A 14,909-nucleotide genomic window follows, 5' to 3' on the forward strand; every position below is an offset into this window, starting at 1 on the left:
GACAGCTCAGAGCCTGGAGCCTGTTTCAGATTCTGTGTCTCCCTCTCTCTCTGCCCCTCGCCCGCTCATGCTCTGTCTCTCTCTGTCCCAAAAATAAATAAACGTTGAAAAAAAAAAATTTTTTTTAAATGGGCCAAGGAGCCCAAACGGCCGTAGGTAAGCCCACAAGTAAGTGCTCAACATCGTGGGAAGTCAGGGAAATGTAAATTAAACCACAACCAGATGCTGCCACGGAAAATGTGAAAATCAGAAAGACCGTAACACCGCGTGCCGTAATGGGGACAGAAAGGACACCTCCGCTCTGGGGAAGGCTTGGCGGTTTCACGTGGAGTCAAACACACCCTCCCGCGTCCCCGCAGCCCCACTCCCGGGCGCGCACTGAGGGGAGACGGGAACACGGGTCTACGCAGAGCCGGGGGAGAAGAGTCGGCTGCCTTGGTTCCCGTCCCGAAGTGGGAATAACTCACTTGTCCACCGGGAGGAGCACAGACGAGCAGGGGTGGGAACAACGGGAGGGCCTTGGCCACGAGCTGTGTGGTGCTGATGCCAGGGTCGGAGGCCGGAGCGCTCCAGATCCAGCCTCGAGAGTCTGCAAATCCACGGTGCGGACAGGCGGGACGGGCTTCCTGGGTGTGGGTTGCCGACGGGGACAGCGCAGAAGCACTCTGGGCGACAGAACACCCAGACGTCGACGGAGGGCCGAGCCGCACAGGGGCGGCGTTTGCCAAAGCTCAGAGCCGGACACTTAGCCTCGTGCGCCACCCCGGGCGTCCATGTCAGCCGAGAAGAACTAAACACAGACGTCAAGCTCTACTGAGCAGGTGTCCCCCATGGGGGACAGTCACAGATACGCCCCAGGGGAAGGCAGAAGGAAGCGTGCCCAGCCGGAACTGGCAGTATGGCATGAATTCCAGGTGCTGGGTCCACACACGCACTCAACGGGGCCGGGGGGCAAAGACATACACCCCGAGCCGGGACGGCCCTGCTATGTGCCCCTGTCACCCCAGGCCCACGAGACCCTTGGCTGTGGGGGACTGAGGGCAGCCAAGAGCCACTGCACCACGAGGAGCCAGGTTCTGTGACAGGCGGCTGGTTCCGAGCTGGCAGAGCGAAAGTTCCGTGGGGCGCCCCGTGTGGAAAGGACCCGGGCCACAGCAGGGGCCCCGAAGCCCAGGCTGGCACAGACTGAGGGCCGGACGAGTCACGACGGTGACAGGTTACAGCCTATCAGATACAGGACGAATCCGACGCCACGCTAGCATAAACAGATGAACAAATACATCAAGCAACGGGGGATAAGGGACAGCGGTTCCTGGTAGGATGCCACGCAGCGAGTACAAAAGGACACAGGGTTAAAGTCACGAAGGGTCTAGAATGCATGGGTAAAGCCCAGCAGAGAACAGGGTGCTGTATGCAGGGCCAACGCCTCCCCACGAACGCCTGAGGACCCACACGGGCCGCCAGCCAGGCAGTCAGGTCACCCCAGGCCCCCCCCCCCCCCCCACCGGCACCAGGCAGCCAGACGCCAGGTCCTCCAGGCCACCCAGCACTTCCGTGACATTGCTGCTGAAATGGCAGATCTGAGTCTCCTCGCAAGGAGGCGTCCGAGCCCGGGGACGCTGCACAAAGCACCTGGCCTCCGCTCTCCAAAACATCAGCGTCAGGAAAGACGGAGCGAGGCTGAGGGCCGGGTCCAGCCTCAAGGATGCTGGAAAGATGCAACCCCCAACCACCGTGGGGCTGCACACCAGCTCTGAAACCAGGCAGCCCTCCCGGATCTCAGGGACCACACTGCAGCACCCGGTCAAGGGGCACCAGGTCTGCAAATTCCATCCAAATGGTCGTATATGAACACTGAGGGGAAATATGATACAGCCGATGGGGCAAAGCATAAGCAGTCAGTGAACTGAGGCGAACAATACAAGGTCTGCAACTTTTCTGTACGTGCAAAAGTATACCAAAATGACATACCCCAAAATTTTTTACCCCAAGTGTTTACCCCCAAAAATTAGATGCAAGAAACCTGTGAGGACGCTGTGACTATCCTCTCCCTACCTCCCTCTCCGACAGCCCCGGACCCACCCTGACCCTCCCCAACATACCGACCCCCACGGCGGCCCCTGGAATTCACCGTCTGGGCTTCAATGGGTGGTCAGCGGCAACGGGCACCATCCAGGCAACGTACTGGGCATGACGCGGGAGGGGGGCAGTACACGGCCCACTCAGGCCACAAGCCACAGAGCACATCCGCAGAGCTGGGCAGAGGCAGATGCAGTCAGCAAGTCCAGACGCCCTGGAGCAGGAGCCCAGCACCGCCAAGTCTAGGCTGCCCAATGGGCTCCAGAGTATGGCACCCACTATCCCAGGCTAGGCCCTGGGGCCTCGTCAAGCCTCTGCACTTGAACCTGTTCTGCCTGTTCAGGCTTCTCGGGGTCTCCTCCATGCTGTGCATGCCGGGGGAGACCCCTTCCGTGCCTGGCCACGTCCCTCTCACCACAGCCAGGCCTGGCTGAGATGCACGGCGACAGACAGGCCCAGGAGAGCCCACCGCCCGGGCCTGCCGGACCTCCGGGCATGCTGGCCCAGGACACTTCTGCGACTTACCAGCTCAGGATCTGTCCTCTCCTGGGCCACAGCTTCCAGACAGGCAGGGTGACCCCATCCAGGGCAGCCACCACAGACCCCGGACAGCGGGCGGACCAGGCAAAGGGCTGGGAGGGGCCGCTACAGCCACCTCCTGGGGGCCTCCGCCTGTTCTGCCAGGGCCCGACCCGAACCGCGACACCCAGGAGCCAAGGTACCGCCCAGCTGAGAGCCGCAACCCCCCCCCCCCCCCCAGCTCCAGCCTGGGCGGGGGGCTGTCTTCTGCAGCACGCAGCGCTCGGAAGCCCCCGTCAGAGCCATCGGGAGCCCCGGGCTCACGGTGTCACTGTGTCGTCAGAGCTCCTGACCTGGATGTCAACACAGCCAACTGTGCGGCTCACGCCAGGTGGGTGGCTCACCTCACTTTCCCTACCGCCCTTCGAGGGGACCGCCGACACGGAGGTGAGCGACAGGGACCAGGAGGGCTGGTGTGGCGCCGGTCGCCCCGGCAGGACCAGCCCCGGGCCTGGGCCCAACGCCCCCCCACCCCCGACCTTGGGCCCTCGCGGCAGCTCCCCACCTCACACAGGTCTGGCCACCCCAATCGGTACTGGGAATCCCAAGTGTGGACGGTGATGCCCCCGCCCCGTTCTCCCTGGCTGGAGAGGGTCAGGGGCCCGTGAGCAAGCTGCTGTGGGCTCTCCTGTCACCGTCGAGAGGAAGAGTGGACGGCAGCCGTTCCCCAGGGCCCACAGGACAGGCCATTCCCGGGGGTCACACACACGAAGCCCAAGCCGCCACACGCAGGCGCACACCCGCCGTTGAGTCCGGCAAGGAAAGCCCTGTGTGGGGCAGAGGGCAGTCCCCGCGGCACACGCCGAGGCTCCTCCCCACCTGCTGTCTCCCGGCAGAAGAGGTGCCCTCCCTTCCCCGGGCACACCAGATGGGCAGAACCCCAGACACTCGCAGGCCAGGCCTCCCCTGCATCTGACAGGAGACCAGGAGCGCCAACTGCCCGTCGCACAGAGCGGGCCGGGCCCAAATAGGCACCCGTGCGAAATCAGCCGGGTGTCTCTCTTCGCTCGAAGCAGACACTGTTGTTCGTACCAGAACCAACTCAAACTCCTGCTCCGTTGGCCACGGTCACTCAGCGCTTTCACGGGCAGTGGGAGCCGTGCCTGGCCTGGCACCTTCTCAGGCTGTCGGTACAGGCTGTGCACAGACAGAGCCCACACGGCACGGCTGGGGCACGGGGGAGACGGAATGTCAGAGAGCGGGTGGGGGTGCGGGCAGGCATCCCCAGGAGCATGGCAGCCAAGTCAAGAGAAGGTTGGCCGCGGCACACGCCCTGGGCCCGAACCCCGTGGTCACAGCCAGGGAAGGGGCTCAGCAGGAGGAAGGGCCACAGCCCCCTGCTGTACCCCCCACACCCCTGCCGGCCCAGGAGCAGGGCTCCCTCCCCTGGCAACACGGCCCACAGTGACCACGCCTGCCCCACCCCGAGACCGGCCTTCTCTGGGCTCCCTGAGCACCCGTCTGTCCCGGGTACACTGTCGGCGCTTCACCACACTCACCACCCTGTGGGGGCTCCCGCCTCACTTCTCCGCTCGCCTCCTGACGGGAGGAGAGCGCCGTGAGCAGAGCGGGCACCCGGCCCAGGACGGGGCGCCCAGTTTTCTCTACTAGTCCCGTCACGGGTCCTGGCCTGGGCTGAGCGGGAGCAGCCTGTGTGCACACGGCCGAGCAGGGCCCTCACTAGACACGTGAGGGCCTGGGGCGTGGCCGTGACACGGAGGAGGCACCCACCTCACGTGGGGGCTCCCTCACAGCAGATGCTCCCTGGATGGACCGAACGCCGTGCCCCCCAAATCCCTATGTTGAAACCCTCATCCCAACGGGCTGGCGCATGGAGGTGGGCCTCTGGGAGGTGCTTAGGGTTGGACAAAGTCACGAGGGCAGGGCCCCCCGACAGGACTGGCGCCCTCAGAGAGAGGACTGTCCCGCCACACGAGGACATGCTGAGGAAGCAGCTGCCTGCAACGTGGACAGGGCGCCGGCACCCTCACCTCAGACGGCCAGCCTCCGGAACAGAGAGAGAGAGGCAGAGCCTGCCGCATCAGTGGCCCGAGGGCCGGGGCCGGGCCCCGCTGCCTCTAGGGAGAGCCTGGGCGTCCGGGGGGGTGGGGGTGGGGGGGCCGGGCATGAGGGGGAAGCACACGGGACCCCACAGCCCCCCCCCGGGGGGGGGGGTGCTGCCCGGCCCATCCTCAGGCTGAATTCCTCTTTAATGAGACATCACTTTGGAGACACATTTCAGAGCCTTCGAAATCGCAGCCCGAGCCTCGTCAAACCAGCCAGAGATTACTCAAGATTTACCGCACAGGCGCTAAAATAAAATAAAATAAAGTAAGGCGGGCCTGCGCGAGGCAGCCCCTGTGACAGCGCCATTTGTAGTCGGGACGGAGCGGCCTCCAGACTCATCTGCTTGAGCTCAGCGGCTTCCGTTTACCCCGCACTTTCACGTCAAATGAGTTTGGAAGGAGTAAAAAGTGACAGGCGGTTTAGGGATATAAGTCACGTTTCAGCTGCAGTTCAGATTAATGAACTTGCTGGAAGCCGCCGAGGGCACAGGCAAATCCACAAACCTGAGAACAAACACGTTAAACCCTCGCTCGGCGGGAGCCTCCGCCGCCCCCCAAGACACCCCACACCCAGGGCCGGGCCGGTCTGGGCAGCAGCGGCGTGTGGTCCTCGGGGCCCAGCCGTACATCCTGCGGGTCCCGCGGCGATCCCACCCGCAGCCCCTGGGGCCACCAGCCACTGCCAGGAGGGGCGTGCTGTCCCCCCACCCCATAGTCCCAGGCAGTCGGGAAGCACGGCCCCATCTGCCCGGAGCAAGAGTGGCAGCGGCCCTGCTGCCCCCACGCTCGCTCTGACGCCAGGCCCCTTGTGGCACAGGACCGAGTGTGGCAACCCCTCGCCACAACGAGGCGTGTCATCCCTCCGGACAGGGAGGGCACGGACCTGCCACGACCACTGGCCATCTATCTAGCTGATAAGCCAGGTTCCGCCCCGGCCCTGCTCAGGACACCTGGCCACTCCGTGAGGCAGCCCCAGGGGCCTCTGGGAGCTCCGCCCCCCGGCCTTCCCGCTCGCTCAGGGTCACACGGCGTGTGTTCCCCAGCGGCGCTCCCCAGGCTCCCCCGCGACGGCAGCATTTCCACACACACATATACACAGCTTTCTCTCCACAGCGGGTGTCTGCAGGAGGGTGGGATCCAGGGCCACCCATGCCAACACCGGCACTCTCGGCCGCCGGGTCACCTGACTTACTTCCCGCCTGTGTCTCCCAGTCCCCAACACTGCCGACTGAGACTTCCAGGACTGTTGGGGCCTGCCTGCCTGCCACACCCCCCGGGGGTGTTCCCCTCTGAGGTGCGTCCGGATCAGGAGGGCGAAGGAGAGCTCACGGGCCTTGGGCTGAGGCTGGCCACCCGGCGGGAAGCCCTGCTTTCTCACCCCTGCGCCCTCAGACCACACTGGCCTGGGCCCAGCCACCGGCTCAACCCCTCCTCATGCCCAGGGAAAAGCTGAAGAGCCTGCAGATGCACAGGGTGGAGGTCAAGGCCACAGGCCAGGCCAGTCGGCCAGAGCCTCCCTGGACCCACTGGCCGCACACAGGCAGCCCCCAGCTCGATGGAGCTGCAAGTAGCAGCTGAGTGGGCAGCAGACTGGCCGCCGGCCCTGGAGACAGGCCCTTTCCGCTGCCTCGACAAGGCAAGCCCAGGCGGGCGCAGCCGACAGGCCGGGAAGCTGGTGGGCGGCCACTCTGCTGAGAAGGAAGCCCACCCCCCACCGGGGTCCGGCTGACCTTGGGCAAAGGAAGCCCAGTCCGCCGGCAGCCACGTTTCCTAGGACCTGAGCCACTCAGCCCTCGGCCTCCACCACACCCTACTCTGCAGGCCCACGAAGCCCGGGGGCCTGGCCCCCAAGAACCTAGGACTCTGTACTCAGGGTGTGTCCCGGAGCCCTGGCAATGGGTGACACAGACCTGGAGTAAGGCGGTCAGGTGGAGGGAGACCCCACTAAGCAAAGCCTCCACACGTGGCCTCAGGTTACGTGTACCCGTCCTGGGGGGAGGGGCCCAGCCACGCCTGCACGCACAGGGAGCGCTGGAAGCCTCGAGCACCCGCGAAGCTGACCCGAGCCCGCAGTCATCGCGCACGAGTCAGGGCCACAGGACCTGAGCCATCTGACACCAGCACGGCCTGGGACAGGGCGGCACAGAGCCAACCAGAGCGGCGTCCTCACCACACCTACCCGACCCACCCATAGCCGGGCCCCTGTGCCGGGGCACCCACACGGCCATGGCCCTCCCTGCAAGGCAGCCGGCCCGGGGGGAGCCGTGGCCAAGCACGGTGGGCAGCTGGGTCCGGGCCTGTCCGTTCTGAGCCGGGCCTACGGCACCACAGCACGAGGCCCGCCTCCCCTGACGGCCCATCCCACCTACCTGAGCCGGGAGGTCAGACCTCGCAGACCTGCCCACACAGCATAGGGACAAGCGCCCTCTCCACCCCCACCTGCTCAACTCCCACACTGAGGCGCAGGCAAGTATTCTGTCCTGCTGCCGACTGGGCTGCTCCCCACCTAATGGACTTGACGTTCTGCCTGGTTATGAGGCGGCTACAGCCCAGGGGGGGTGCACCCAGCCACCCCCCCAGTAGGCCTCGCCCCACAGGGCCTGCCACCCCTTTCTGCTCAGTGACCCCCCCACAGGGCCGCCCCAGCCCCCAGCCATGCCCCCTGGGGGAGGCGGGACCGGAATTCGGACCGCGGGAGGGGAGGCGGGAGCAAGATCAATAAATCTGAACCTCATTCACGATGATCTGGGGCTCTTATTAAGTAAATTAATTTAAGTTAATTTAGCTCGATCATGACTCCCGATCACAGTGATTTAGTGAGGGGGAAATTGCATTAGGAAAGGCCATGCTCACTAGATAGGAGAACGGAAGAAAATTAGACCCACTTAGCACTGTGAATTAATATGGAAATAGCAGGTGTAAATTTAACCTTATCGAGAGAGTGAAAATTATCTTCATAAATTTGTAGAAATAGCCCCCAAGATACTTATAAATCTATTTAAAACAAAAATATTACAAAAAGTGCAGTAAAATTAATTTAAAATATACTTGCAGCTATTGCCTCCAGAAAAACCAGCAGCAGGGCCAAGTTCAGTGCAGCCTCGCGGTAACGGAGGAGGGAGTGGGTGCCGCGGCCTGGGTGGGCCGATCGCCCTGCCACAGGCCAGTGGGCCAGCACCTCCTCTCACAGCCCCAGAGCCAGGGAGCCACTGGCCAGCAGGTGGTGAGGCTCTTGGTGGGCTAGCAGGACGGCCCCTGCCCAGTATTCTGTGTAGTCCAGTCCCTTGTGGGGCACAACGGTCCCTTGTCCAGAGTGCCCACCAGGCCAGAGTGCCCACCGCACCCGGGTGGAGGCCAATGCTGGATGAGGGAGCTCCCACTCTGCTCCCCTAGGAAGAGGCTCCCAGAGGGCGCCCCGTTCCCACTCACCCACCAGAGCTGCCGCCCCACCCCCCACCTCAGCAAAGGAAGGGGCCATGCCCCCCACGACGGGCCTCCTGAGGCCCCAGGGCTGAGCAGGCTCACAACAGGGGCCCCCGACTTCTATCCCCTAAAGCTGCTGCCCCAACAGAGCCCTCCCACTTCTGGGCCAGGGCACCCAGAAAATAAGTGGAACCGTCCCCACTCTGTACGCCCTCAGCCAGGAGCGGCCCAGAGCAAGGCTGCAGCACTGGGGGGTGGGGTTCAGGCAGCACCCATTGGGGGGGACATGGAGAGGGCCGTAGCCCTGTGTGCCGAAGCAAAGATGGGCCACAGCTCCCAGAGGGCGGCTCAGGCCCTACCTCTAACCAGAAGTTTCTCCATGAAGTGGAACAATGCCCGGTGTGGCCTCAACTGTCCAGATGGTGGCTTCCCCCACGGATGTCCCCTGCCAGCTAACAGCCTACAGACAGCAGTGGAGGGCATGCGTGTGTCTGTGCACGCGCGCGTCCGTGAGTGCACGCGGCATGTGCAGGCTGGCCATAGGTCTGCTGCAGAAACTGCTACACAGAAAAATTAGCCTCTTCCACGGCCGGCAAACTGTAGACCAAGCGCTTCTGTGTGGCCAGCTCGGTCCCCTACAGGCCCCAGGCCCAAGGCAGCCCGGATGAGGGCGTCCTACCTGGACAGCGAGAGCCGCCGTGACCGCCAAGAGGGCAGGGACAGGGGAGACTGGGGGGCGCTGAGAGGAGACACGGGCGTCTTCTTGACAATGCGGTAGCGGGTCTTGATCACTTTGCCGGTGGGAGGCGTCCGCAGGGTGTGCACACTGGACGCTGCAGAGGAAACGCACACAGAGGGGGTCAGTGGAGGTCGGCAGGGGGCCTCTCGACTCACTCCAGCCCTGCCCCACACAGCCCCAGAGCACCCAGGGGCCCGAGGCTCCAGAGAGCTGGGCCCAGGCCTGGAGTCCTGAGACACAGGGCACTGGGGATGCCGAGTGACACGTGGGCAGGGGGGGCGGCAGAAGCGCCCCGGGGCCAGCTGACTGGTGCGGCACCATGGGCTGGTGCCCCTCAGCAGGCAGTCCCCAGACTCAGGACCCCCACTCTGGCCCCAACTCCCCAGAGCCTCCAGGAGTAGCGAGGAGGGGGCCGCAGGAGGGCGCAGGAGGCCGGGGTGCAGACTGCTCGCCTCCCTCTCCGGGCACCCCCGGCACATGCTCACGCAGATTTATGTATTTAATCACCAATGTTTTCATAACATCTTGCGGGGGATGTACGTACACCACAGCTTCTCTTTTGCTGAATGGTTCATGCAATTAACAGGGATCTGTTTTGCCCGAGTTCCCCTCCACTTGATAGCCGGCAATTTCTCCACAGCTTCGAGGAACGTACCTAATTGCCCGGCTCGCATAATATACAGCTCTAACTGCCCAGATAATTAAAGCGAACGCAGCGTGGGACGGGGGCGCCGAAGCCTCTCGTGACCCAGCCCATGGCCGGCAGCCTCTCCGGAAGCTCCCCTCTCGGACCGGCGCTGGGACCCAGGCTCCCTGCGGGCTCCTCCTCGTCCCATCCAACCTGCCTGCACAGCACCCCAGCATGGGTAGCTTCCTGGGGCTCCCACTCACAGAGACACTATGCCGGGTCAGGCTGTCGGGCAGTGGCAGGGGCAGGCGGGGGGGGGGGGGGGGGGGGGGGGGGGGCGGGGGGGGGCGGCCCCGCGCCCGCCCGGGGCGGCGTGCGTGCCAGGCGAGGCCCCCAGGAAAACGCACAGGGTCTCACTGCCGGAGCATCAGCACCAGAGCAGACCCGTGACCCTTCAGCCAAAGGCTGCCAGGGCCCCAGGTGGCCCGGAGGGAGCAGTGCACGGGGCAGCACCAAACCCCCACATCCCCTCGCTAGTCCCGCTCGGTGCCCGTCCTTTGGCTCCTCCGACAGCACGGACCAGCGCTCCATGACCCGGGCCTGCTCTGCTAGACCCTCCCAGAACCCACAGATCCCGAACCAGACTGGGAACCTCCCCGTTGCTGGCCTGCAAGGAGCTGTTACGAATCACGGACAGCATCTAAAACCCGTCTTTCAGAGCCCTAGACCCAACAGACTCCAGCCCACCGCCAGGCCCCCGAACCAGCTCCTGGCTCCACACACCTCCTCTCCAGGCTTGCCCGGCCCGCCAGAACCCACTACATCCAGGGGGACACCTGGCCGGGAACAAGCAGGACAAGCCTGGTATCTGGCACTGTGCCCCTTGCCCGGATGTCAGAAGAGCCCCTCCTCCAGGTGTCCCCTCACCCTCTGCCAGGGTACCCATCCACCCACACGGCAAGGTCAGGACACGGCATGGGTCAGAGCCCTCCCGAGTGCCCCGGACTAGAGGGTGCACGCCTGCTGCCAGACCAAGGAGACTGTGCAGGGCCCTTTCACCTGTCAGAGGTGGACGTGGGCTTCAAGGCCCAAAGAGTGCCAGGGGCAGGGCACAGCTCTGGTCACCAGACTGGCGCAGGGACACACAGCAGCTGCCCACCAAAGGGAGCCATGACACATCCAGGTGAGGCCAGGACAGACGCCCCGGCAACAGGGGAGACCCCCCACTTCTCCCCTCACCCCTTCTGTCTGTCTCTGTCTCCCCTTGGTTCTCCCTCCCTCCAAGAGCAGCAGCTCCAGGGAGTTGGGGAGAAAACAGAAGGTCAGCAAAACCAAAGGGCGACACGGCATCACCAGGGACACCTGATCTTGCTGAGTGACCAAAGTGAGTGGATCCTTAGCTCTGAGCACCCCACACGCTCTTGGGACGCAGGGGAGAGCCTCACACACAGTGGGCATCGATAGATAAATGTTTGCTGAATTGAATTTTCAAGGTCTTACAAGCAAGGATGGACCACAGAAAATCAATAACAGCTTGTTCCAACTAAGAGCCTTCCTCTAAGTCATCCGGGCCCCAAGCTACCCTCACAGCCGCCCTGCTCCCTCGGCCCTTGCATCCGGACAGCACGCCTGACCCCAGGCCTCCCAGGCAGCGGCCGCTGGCTGCTCTGGGATGGGAGGTGCCACACAGCCCTGGCACGGCTGGAGCCACACAGCCCTGGCTCTGCAGCTGGACTCCTGCCCGGGAGCCCTGCTGACTCACCAGCCCCACCCCCTTCGTCCTGAGCATAGGGAACCCAGGCCTGGCCCAGCCCCACTCCCCTCTTCCGGATGTGAGCACTGCCACCTCTAGGAGGCCCCCTCCCCCGCCCCCACGCCCAAAGGCCTGGACTCTGCATTCAAGTTAACAGGCAACTGCATTCAGGATGCACTCCTGCAAAGCGCAGCCCTGTTGTAAAATCAACTTTTTGCTTAACTTACTGCATTTTACTTATTAGTACCCAATTACCACTTCTGGGAAACGCAAAGTAACAAGGCAGATCTCCTTTTAAACAGTCAGCCTGGTGTCCTTTCCTTCACACTGTCATCTGTGAGGCCCCACCCCCCGTGGTCCTGAGCAACAAGGGGAGGGGAGGGCACAGCAGGGCACACACCCTGCCCCACGGCGGGGCTGTGACCCCTACAGCCTGGCCTGCTGGTCACTCCCGGCCCCCATCTTTCCTCAATGGGCAGTTTAGACACAGGCAGCGGAAGGGTTCACGGCAGTGACCCCGGGGAGACCGCCTAGGGCGCCCGTGCCAAGAACACACGGGTGGGTGTGTGCCCCCGTGGCCAACAGGCGCAGGGATCCTAACACCGTGCCTGCACACGGGGACCAGGAAGCTGGGGTGGGAGGCGGCAAGGCCCGCCCCAGGGCGAAGGTGGCAGGCACACCCCCGCCCTGCTCCCCGTGGCTCGGGAGCCCAGGCCTCGCCCCGACCCCGCGGCTGGGAAGGCAGCCCCAGCAGCCGGCCATTCCCCCCGGCTGGCGGAGGGTTTGTGTAGATAATCATGTTATTTAGATAGGATGTGGGTTTAATTCCCTTCATTACAGACTCCCAGGGTTGTAATTTTTTTTCTCCGCATGATGTATTCCCTGTGGCACATTTCACTCAAATCAAACCCTTCGCGCCTTTATTGCCAACGAGGCCCGGGCGCCGCGTTATCAGGCCCACACACACAGCCCTCTCCGCCCTGCCGTGCAGAGGTCACTTCTAATGACTAATCGATCTCATTAGCTTTCCTAATTAAAAACTTTACTACCGCAATGGAAGACGAACTACAGAAAACTGCTGGCATCATATTTGAGTGGGATATGAGCCCATCTATCAGCGGAGCCCTCGCGCCTGCACAGTCAGCCCGGGGGCCGGCCTCCCCTGCGCGCCCGTGCTCGGGGGCCCCAGACGGGGTGGGGGGACCAGGCTGCAGCCAGGGGCCCTCCTGACCACCGAGCACGGGCACGCGGGGCAGGCGTGGTGGCAGGGAGGGAGGCCACTGAGGCCCAGGGAGGCGGGACACCCATCCAGCGGCGGAGCCCAGCCAGCCTGGCTCCTGCCCCCAGCACGTCCTGCCCCCCGTGATCCAGCCGTGGAAGCGGGACACACACCAGCCCCTCCCAGGGCCCCAGAGCACTGGGCGGATGGCAGGAAAGGGAGGGCCATGCCCCGTCTCGGCTCCCCCAGTCCCCCTCCTGACCAGCCACCAGACGGGAGAGCCCATCAGACGGAGGTCACAGCTCCCTCTGTTTTAGTGCAGAGCAGGAGTTGAGACGGAGTTCAGATTTTTATGGAACTTCAAAGGGCAATAACTAGGTAGAAAATGAGCTGCTAATTTCACAACTGTTTAATGAATAAGGAGAAGACGAAGACTGTGCAAAGGGCTGCCTGAGGCTGCTCCCCATACAGGCGGGCAGACTCAGGGCTGAGCGAGTGTCCCCAGCAGCACCCCACTGTCCGGCCCCCTAGGGAAAGGCCTGGTGGGGGGGCAGGGCAGGGACCACGCGCCCCTGGCTCCGTGGCCTCCCATCCACCAGCCTCTGGTCTTCGCCCAGCAACGGCCCATAGACAGGGGCACTGGGGCCTCTAGAGACAGGCCCCATGAAGATGGCAGACCTGTCCACATCTGGCTTCCCACCCCGTTCCAGAAGCCTCTTCCCTGAGCCTCTAGCCTCGTGAAGAGGCAGCGGGGGTGTTGCTGGTAGAGGCACAGACTAAGGGCAGGGCTGTCTCCAGCCCTCCATCCCTGCTGGGGGACAGGACAGCTGAGCAAAAGCGAGTGACTGGTACCTGAGCACAGAATTCACCTGCGCCAGTGGAACAGGACTGGACAGAGCCCGCAGACGGAATCCAGCCTGCCTGTCGTGCACCCTCAAAACCAAGCCATGCTCCTGGAAGAGGGGCCCCAGGCCAGGCCCCAGACCCCTGGCCTCTCGGGACCACGGCAGCGTGGGGCGGTGGGGGGGGGGGGGGGGGAAGACCCCTCTGGCTGAGGGTGGGGAGCCCGGCTGGTGGGGTGGCCATGGGGCCAAGGGCTTCTGCTGGCCCAGGCTCCCCAGTTCACAGTCCAGGGAGATCCAACTTCCTCTGCCTGATCCGCTTTTCATCAACAGCTACCCTGACGCGTCAGTATCTGCGAACAGGCTGCAGACAGCTTAGTCTAAAAGGCCGTGCTGCGGCTCAGCATTTCAGAAGCCACAGGGATTTCTGCTCTTCTGCCACAGAAGCCATTGTCCACTCTCAGTTGGCTCAGGTCCCAGCTGGTCACCCTGCTGTAGGCTGGTAGTGCCCCCACCCACCCGCACCTGCCTCCCGTCAGGCCGCCCACAGCCCCCAACCGAAATGGGCACAGGGCCCCCACCTGACCAGGGCCCGTGGGTGCCAACCACCGACAAGCTCTGTGCACCCAAACTCACTCCGGAAGGTCTTCCTTCCAGGCTTAACCGGAGTTTTTGATGCGGTGCCAACTCGACCCAGCCCAGGGCCTGGCACTGGGTGAGGGAGGCCTGGCCTAAGGCAGACAAGAGGGGCCAGAGCAGGGAGGGGACCGCGCCACGGAAACCAGCCTGGCCCCCTCCTTGGCACAGACGTGGGACGGCACCTGGCAGTGGGGTTGCTGATGTGCCCGAGAGAGAGGGTGGGAGGCCCCTGTGAGCACCTGGGCACCTGCACGCCCACAAACCCGTCCCCTGTGGGGCCTCTTCCCTGGGCAGTTTCTGAGAGCCACGGCCTTTGGGGCAGGCCCCGGACACAATTCCGCTCTCCAGCAAGAGCAAGGCTCTCAGATCAGCGGCCAGCTTATGGTCGTGACCGCAGCTGATGGTGGTCAGGGGTGCAAAGAGGTGCAGACGGCAGGCAGGACCTGTCACGAGTGCCCCCAGCAGTGACACCGCCAGCCTGGAAGGACCGGGAGAGGCCTGAGTGGGGTCCAAACAGAAGGGACAGCACAGCCACAGGCCCCAGGCAGTGAAAAGCAGGGAACAGCTCTAGGCAAGCAGGGTGCTGGCTTCTCCTGGAGGAAGCGGGGAGGTGCCCTGGGGGCTCCCGGGGGACGAAGGAGCAGCCGGCTAGCACGGGGCCTGGGCCTCCCCACACCGCCTCCAGGTTGGCAAAGGCTCATACCTGCGGCCGAGGCCTCACCTCGCCCTCAGACTCTGTACTACCCAGGGGCGGTGACAGGGACAGAAGTGAGGGCCAAGCAAGCCAGGCAGGTCTGGAGAGTGCGCAGGCAACAAGGAGCCCACAGAGAGCCAACGGGAGGACTGGGCCCAGGCAGGCTCCCCGCACCCAGCTCGAGGTGCATCTCCCAGCCCTCCAGGGCCTTACCCTACCTCTCTGACCCGAGACCAGCCACTCGACAG

General features: G+C 64.0%; 1 protein-coding gene across 1 annotated transcript in view; it reads right to left on the reverse strand.

Annotated features, from left to right (window-relative positions):
- The window catches only part of ZC3H3 (zinc finger CCCH-type containing 3), a 91,633-nt gene that overhangs the window by 43,688 nt on the left and 33,036 nt on the right, over positions 1-14,909 (reverse strand). Inside the window, 1 exon segment of the mRNA XM_040494635.1 lies at positions 8,827-8,980. Within this exon segment, the coding sequence (XP_040350569.1) occupies positions 8,827-8,980 (154 nt within the window).

This window comes from Herpailurus yagouaroundi, unplaced genomic scaffold (assembly GCF_014898765.1).
Source record: "Herpailurus yagouaroundi ecotype Mexico unplaced genomic scaffold, PumYag 186, whole genome shotgun sequence".
Taxonomy (NCBI): domain Eukaryota; kingdom Metazoa; phylum Chordata; class Mammalia; order Carnivora; family Felidae; genus Herpailurus; species Herpailurus yagouaroundi.